Below are 8191 nucleotides of genomic sequence, written 5' to 3'. Positions count from 1 at the left end.
TGATTTTTTAAATGTCTGGAATTCTGTGATTTCTGCCTTTTGTGATTGTTTCATGTTTACTTGTGTATATACCTGATAACAAATTCAATGTATCCCATTTTTAAATGTTTTTCAAAATCAAATTTATTTTTCTACCTCCCTTGTACTTCAGGATCAATTCCTAACTGACTATAGTTCCCTAAGAGGTCATTGTGTTCAGCTCACTTGTTAATGCATAATGTCAGTTAGGGGATATAAAATGGTAAATGTTCTACTGTTTTTAATGTGCAGTTATACATGTCATTGTATTTCAGCCTAGTGCATAATAAATGACAGTTTCTTCTTGCCTCTTATTAGTGAAAACCTGAAAATCATCTTATGTTTTCATATTTTTCAGGTTCGTATTTGAGAATAAATATGTTTGGATAGTTTAAGTTTTGTCAGTTTTAGTTCTTACTTGGTTCTCCCTTAATTTCTCAGGTATCAATATAAGTGATGAGGATTTTCTTTTGCTGGAGCTTTTGCACTGGTTTAAGGAAGAATTTTTTCACTGGGTGAATAACGTTTTGTGCAGCAAATGTGGTGGACAGACTAGGTCTAGAGATAGATCATTACTGCCCAGTGATGATGAGCTGAAGTGGGGTGCAAAGGAAGTGGAAGATCATTACTGTGATGCCTGCCAGTTCAGCAATCGATTCCCAAGGTGGGTGCCCTGGATGGTAAAGTCAGAATAATCTCTTAATGAAATAGTTAGAAGAGAGTTTTTACTAAATGAACTTTTTAATATTTAATTATCAGAAATATATTCCTCTAAAACACAGGTGAGCAAACCGTGGCTGGCAGGCTAAATCCAGCCGACATCCTGTTTTTGTAAGTAAAGTTTTACTAGAACATAACCATGCTGATTTATTTGCTTATGGTCTGTTTTTATGCTGCAACAAGCAGAGTTGAATAATGGTGACAGAAATGATATGACCCACAAAGTCTGAAATATTCACCATCTGTCTTTTATAGGAAATTTGTTGACTCTTGTTCTAAAGTATAACTTGAGTATAGTCATAACATGTTTAATGCTATAAATCTTGTATTACTCTTTTTTAATTCCTAATTTTTAACTGTCTGATAGCTAACAATACTTATAATAATGCTGAGGTATACTTTTACCTTCCATATTATCATCGGATGATTATTTTAAACACATAATTGTATTCACTCTCACAATAATCAGCATTATTATTATCAGTCTTATTAGCAGAAGTTTGTTTTAGTTAGGTGCTTCCCCTGCCCAACCTAACCTACTCCTCATATCTCTAAATTTTAAACTAAGGACATTTTAAATTTTAAATTAATTTCCATTCTTTAATTTATAAGCCTGTTTTCAGATTTTCTGACTTGGCAATGTTTATAAAGTCTGGTTGTATTATCAGTCAAGAAAAGATACCACGTTTTAAAAATATCTAATTTTTTTTAGCTTAGGACATAGTTTCTTATCATGTGCTTGTTTTAACCTCTAGCTCTTCTCTATATGGGGAGGCTGAGGCAGGAGGATTGCTTGAACCTGGGAGGCAGAGGTTGCAGTGATCCAAGATTGTGCCACTGTGCTCCAGCCTGGGCGACAGAGTGAGACTTTGTCTCAAAAAAAAAAAAAAATTTAATTACCTAAGTTATAAATTCATTTATTTAGCTTAAGAAATGCTTGGTTAAGCATTTGCTTAACAGACTTGTCATCGCAGAGCCCATTCATTTATACCACTGTTTCCTTTCCTTCCAAAGCACGTGGCTGACCTCTCTGCTCAGCTGCAGCACTTTTCCTGCTCAGCTGTTTCGGTTCAAAACCCATCTCAACACAAAATGCAAAATTTAATGTTCTCGAATTGTCTGGTAATTTTATAATTGGAGTAACTTCTGAAAAGAATGTTACAAATAGATCCCAAAAAACTACTTCCAAATTAGCAGGCACCTTTAAATACTTCAAAAGAGTAAAATTTTAATCAAAATGATTATTAGAAAGAAAGATAATATTTTAGATAAAATTGAATTAAACTAAGCTAAAATTTTTGTTGAGTAATTTGTTAAAGTTGTTTACCTTTTAAATACAGTGAGCTAGTTATACCACTTTAGTGCTAATGCTTTAGGCAAATTGCCTAGAGAATTTGCTTCTCCAAATCTTACATTATTCAAAACACAGATCAAATAAAAGCTCTCCTCACCAGCCACTTTCTGACCTGTTGTATTGTTTGATCACTAATCTGACCTGCTGTATTGTTTGATCACATTCTGCCATATATTTAAATTATTTGTGTTCATTCCTTTCCTCAGGATTGTGAACACCTTGAAAGCAGTACTACTGTTTAATTATTTTTCACCAAATGTTCTAACATTGTGCTTCATATATTCTAGATTTCTAAATAAATATTTAAAAACAAATTAAAGGCCGGGCGCAGTGGCTCACACCTGTAATCTCAGCACTTTGGGAGGCTGAGGCGGGCGGATCACGAGGTCAGGAGATCGAGACCATCCTGGCTAACATGGTGAAACCCCGTCTCTACTGAAAATACACACAAAATTAGCCAGACCTGGTGGCATGCACCTGTAGTCCCAGATACTCTGGAGGCTGAGGCAGGAGAATCACTTGAACCTGGGAGGCGGAGGTTGCAGTGAGCCGAGATTGCACCACTGCACTCCAGCCTGGGTGACAGAGCGAGACTCCGTCTCAAAAAAAAAAAAAAAAATTAAACATTTCTGTTTAGCATAGAGGTAATGTAAATTCTCTTAAAAATCTTGATTTTGATAATTAAGTTTTTTTTTCTTTTTAAACCAGATATAATAACCCTGAGAAACTTTTGGAAACAAGATGTGGACGGTGTGGCGAGTGGGCCAATTGTTTTACACTGTGCTGCCGAGCTGTAGGGTTTGAAGCTCGCTATGTTTGGGATTACACAGGTACAGAATGTGGAATGAGCAGAGGGTAGTAGGGCTTTGCAGGCTTGCAGGTTTGGGTTTACATTCTGAGCCCATGATTCTCTGTTACTTTTTGGCCTTGTCAGTCTGACCTTCCATTTGCCTTGTGTAAAACAGTAATAATACCAACCTTCCAGGTTTTTTGAAGGGATCACAAGAGTTTTGTAAAACACCTAGCACTGGGCCTGGTGCTTTGCACTATAAATATTCCTTTTTTTCCCCTTTATTTTTTTATTGATGCATAATAGATGTACATATTTGGGGGATACTTGTAATAATTTAATGCATTTATATAAATTCTACAGAGCAAATCAGTATTATTGGGGTATCTGAGATCTTAAATATTTGTCTTTATGCTGGAAACATTTGAATTACTCTCTTCTAGCTATTATGAAATATGCAGTAGATTATTGTAAACTGTAAACACCCTATTGATCTATCAAACACTAGGTCTTATTTCTTTTATTAGCAATTTACCGTGGCATTTATAGTGATGCTGTTTATATATGGATAAAAACATGTAATAATGTACCATAGAAATCTTCATTGCTATAGGGATTACTGTAAAAAATGTAGTAAACTATAAACTTAAAGCACAGTATACAGAAATAATAAAAGTCATGTGATATTTGCATTGTCCCTATTTAGAAATGACTTGTGTGGTCTACATGTTAAAAAGTTGTTTTCCTTGTGTTTCCATTTTCTAAAGAATTAAATGAAACCTTCCATTAATAGTTAGTGTTCTCTTAAAATCAAATATAAAGCATGTATTGATCAGAGATTCTATTAGACTTCCTGCTGGTTCTGGGCCTTAAAGTCCAGAGAGAGAGACTGTAGTTTCAAAAGTGGCATTAACTCCTTCATGATGGTAAACTCAGGATGATATTTTTTATGCTGCTCTTTAATATGTCTACCTTCTTAAGAGTTACAGCGCACATTAAGCCTAAAACTGACCACGTTAAAGGAGATTGGAAAAACATTTTTAAGGATTTCAAAGAGACAGAAATTAATACAGGTATTCTAAAATCCTGTGTGCCACAAAATGCACTTATTAACTGAAATTCAGAATATTATGCATTACTTTATGATTCTTAGGAGTTTGTGTATAGTTATTGGAAGTCATTCTGATTTCATTGTCTTTTTTCCATTGCTCTCTTTTCTCTTACTTGAGTAGACCATGTCTGGACAGAAGTCTATTCTCCTTCTCAGCAGCGGTGGCTGCACTGTGATGCATGTGAAGATGTCTGTGACAAGCCACTCCTTTATGAAATAGGATGGGGCAAGAAGCTTTCCTATGTCATAGCATTTTCAAAAGATGAGGTAGGGCATAAAAGAAAAAAACTTTTTTCCAAAAGTAAAACATATTTTTTTCTTTTTTGACAGTTTTATGAATGTATAATTAACATACAATAACCTGCATATATTTAAATTGTACAGTTTGATAACTTTTATTTGTATACACTGAAATCATCACTGCAAATCAGTATTCATTGTATGGATGTGCCATAGTTTACCATTTCACCTGTTGATGGCTATTTGGGTAGTTCCCAGTTTTTTTCACAATTTCAAATTAAGCTGCCATGAACACTCAGGCACACAAGTCTTTATATGGGCATATGCTGCCTTTTCTCTTTGCTTAATGCCTAGGAGTAGAATGGCTGCATTATATGGTAGATATACATACAACTTTTTAAGAAACCGCTAAACTATTTTCCAACGTGGTTGTGCCATTTTACATTTTCGCAAGCAGTATGTAAGTTTCCAGTTTCTCCATGTCCTTGCTAACATTTAGTATGATCTGACTTTTTAATTTTATCCCCTTTAATAGGTGTGTAGTGGCATTTCATTATGGTTTTTATTTGCACTTCCCTAATGACAAATAATACTGAGCATCTTTTTATGTGTTTGCTTACCATCCATATGTCCCCTTTGCTTATTTTTTTTTAATTGGGTATTGTGTTTTCTTACTGTTGGGTTTTGAGAGTTCTTTATATATTCTTATATAAGTCCATTATCAGATATGTGCTTTGCAAAGATTTTTCTCCCTATCTGTAGTTTGTCTTTTTATGCTCTTAATGACTTTTGAAGAGAAGAAACTGGTGTTCAGTTTACCAATTTGTTGTTTTATGGATTGTGCTTTTTGATGTTATATTTAAGAAATTTTGCCTAGCCCTTGGTCACAATGATTTTCTCCTATGTTTTGTTTTAAAAGTTTTATATTTTTGGTTTTACGCTTATGTCTGCAATCCATTTTGAGTTAATTTTTTTATATGATCCAAGGTGTATGAAGTTTTTTTTACATATGGATAATGAATTGTTCTAGCACCATTTATTGAAAAGATTATTTTTTCTCCATTGAATTGTCTTTCCACTTGTATCAAAAATCAGTTCTGTAATATAAATCTAATACAATAAAAATGGATAAAATTTTTATTTGTTGAATTTTGTGGAATCAGCTTTGCAGATAAATTTTAAAAAGGTAATGTTTTGAAATTTTCACTTTTTTATCATAGCATTTCTGGTTAAACTGTCAACTGTTTAGGAATGAATAAGTGACGTATTCTCTTCCGTTTATTTTATAGGCTTTTAAGTTTTATTTTATTTTATTTTATTTTAATTTTTTGAGACAGTCTCACCCTCTTGCCCAGGCTGGAGTGCAGTTGCATGATCCCGGCTCACTGCAACCTCTGCCTCCCAGGTTCAAGCGATTCTCCTGCCTCAGCCTCCTGAGTAACTGGGATTACAAGCACATGCCACCACATCTGGCTAATTTTTTTTGTTTTTTTGTTTTTTTTAGTAGAGACGGGGTTTCACCGTATTGGCCAGGCTGGGCTCCAACTCCTGACCTCAGGTGATCTGCTCACCTCAGCCTCCCAAAGTGCTGAGATTACAGGCATGAGCCACTGCACCAGGCCCCATGACTTTTAAATTTTAAACAAAGGATAGTATTCTAAAAATTGCATTTAAGGCTGGGCGTGGTGGCTCATGCTTATAATCCCAGCACTTTGGGAGGCCAAGGTGGGTGGATCACCTGAGGTCAGGAGTTCGAGACCAGCCTAGCCAACATGGTGAAACCCCGTCTCTACTTAAAACAATACAAAAATCAGCCAGGCGTGATGGTGCATGCCTGTAGTCCCAGCTACTCAGGAGGCTGAGAAACGAGAATCTCTTGACCCTGGGAAGTGAGACTGCAGTGAGCTGAGATCACGCCACTGCACTCTAGCCTGGACAACAGAGCGAGACTTCGTCTCCAAAAAAATGCATTTAAAAATTACATACATTCTAGGTATTTAGTAAATAAAGGTTGATGGTTGTAATCTTGTTAAGTATTTGTATTCTGTTATTTGTTTCAGATAGTTGATGTCACTTGGCGATATTCCTGCAAACATGAAGAGGTGATTGCCAGAAGAACTAAGGTTAAAGAAGCATTACTTCGAGACACTATTAATGGACTTAATAAGCAGGTATGGGGTGGCTATCTTTTTTGAAAGAACAGTTGACATTTTTTATGTAATCGAGAATAGCCATTTATTAGCCTATTGAAATTCTTAAAGTAGTAGCATTGTTTTATAAGCAAGAATATTTTAATATTCTTTTTGAATATTAAAGAATAAAAATATTCTTTTTGTTCATTGAAAATTTTGAGGACTCATTTTAAATATTATGAGTTATTTTGGATTAAACTGTCTCATCTCAAAGTTCTATGAAACAATTTCAATATTGGTAGTACCTGACAAAAAGTGTGTTGTCTTATTTATCAGTGTAACTGTGCCTTGGATATGACACAGACTCATATTTATGTATTATGTATGTACATACATACACACACACACACACACACACACACGCACGCACGTCCATGTGAGGAAATTTCTGAAGCAAGGCACAGGAAGTTATTAACAATGACTACTTCTGAGAAGAGGAACTGGAGTTCCAAGATGAAAGGTTCAATTTTTATTTTATACCCCTTTGATAGTATTGAAATTTTTAACTCTATACATGTGGGTTTTTTTCATAAATTAAAAAATAAGCAGTGAATTTTGCTGTAGCAGGCAGTTAGAACAGGGCAGAGCACATTAATCCAATCAGTGACAATGATTCCAGGTGAGGTTTCAGTCTATTTTGAATCTGCACTTACTCCTAATGTGTAGCCCTTCAGAGATCTCTACCTGAAAACCTGGATTATTTGCTATATCCCTTTGCATTAGAACACTCTGACCCTCAGTTTATTTTTACCCCAGCACTGTGATTCTGCTAAAAATTCTGCTTTGATTTCCAGCACTTTAGACTAAAGGCTTCTCAGCCTCTTCTCATGCCACTTAATAATTGACAAATGACTGGAAGGGAAAAGAGGTGCAGTATGTGCCCTTCACCTCAATTCTTTTCTTCTCTTGGAATCTTGACTTCTGAAGTTCTGGCTGCCTTTACAGCTTTCTGTTGCACTCAAACAGGTGTTTATATGTGAGTGTTCTGTGTGTGTGTTTCCACTAGCTTTTCTAGCTTTTCTCAGTAAGACATTCTGACACAAGCCAGTCTATCATATCCAGAAACAGAAGTTGCTACCTTCATTATAAATAAATCTAGGACAGTAGAGCTCATAGAGAGTTGGAAATAGGTGTTAAATGATTTCCCAACATAAAATTTATAAAATTATTTAAGTTTTCCACAGTGTCCTTTTTATTTGCTGAATAATATATGTTTGAAAATAAAATTCAGTACTTGTTTCAAGACCTCTTAAAATGCAAGTGTTTTAAGTATATTCTTGCTTAGAGATGGACCTATACATTCCCCTAATCTTAACAACTTTTTTAAAAAACATGAATTACAGAGGCAACTGTTTTTGTCAGAAAACAGAAGGAAAGAACTTCTCCAGAGGATAATTGTGGAGCTTGTTGAATTTATATCTCCCAAAACCCCTAAACCTGGAGAACTTGGGGGAAGAATATCTGGGTCAGTGGCTTGGAGAGTAGCCCGAGGTGAAATGGGTCTACAGGTATTTAATTCATTCTAGCATGATGATCCTTTTACTTTCCTGCTTCCTATACTATGCTCTTCCTATACTATCCTCCAACTGCATTGACTATGACCTTTCAGTTAACTTGAGAGTAATTATTTTAAAATGCAAACATTTGAAGAGAACCAGTAATTGATTTACATAGCATTATAGTGTAAGAGTTAGCAAAGCATTTTTAAAATGGGACTTAAAATTTTTTTTACCTTATGTAAATTTTTAGTGCAGTGTAACTTTTAC

General features: G+C 34.9%; 1 protein-coding gene across 5 annotated transcripts in view; it reads left to right on the top strand.

Annotated features, from left to right (window-relative positions):
* Positions 1–8191, top strand: part of NGLY1 (N-glycanase 1) — a 64218-nt gene that overhangs the window by 43250 nt on the left and 12777 nt on the right. For 3 of the 5 annotated variants that reach the window (XM_024928238.4, XM_034955992.2, XM_055109572.2), the window contains exons 5-9: positions 460–682; positions 2801–2922; positions 4115–4260; positions 6294–6404; positions 7769–7933. In XM_024928238.4, coding sequence (XP_024784006.2) covers positions 460–682; positions 2801–2922; positions 4115–4260; positions 6294–6404; positions 7769–7933 — 767 coding nt within the window. Of the gene's footprint in view, positions 1–459; positions 683–2800; positions 2923–3863; positions 3956–4114; positions 4261–6293; positions 6405–7768; positions 7934–8191 lie in introns of all 5 variants that reach the window. The other 2 variants (XM_034955991.3, XM_008951630.4) reach the window with 2 other exon arrangements.

This window comes from Pan paniscus, chromosome 2, assembly GCF_029289425.2.
Source record: "Pan paniscus chromosome 2, NHGRI_mPanPan1-v2.0_pri, whole genome shotgun sequence".
Classification (NCBI taxonomy): Eukaryota; Metazoa; Chordata; class Mammalia; order Primates; family Hominidae; genus Pan; species Pan paniscus.
This window is presented reverse-complemented; position numbering and strand designations above follow the sequence as displayed.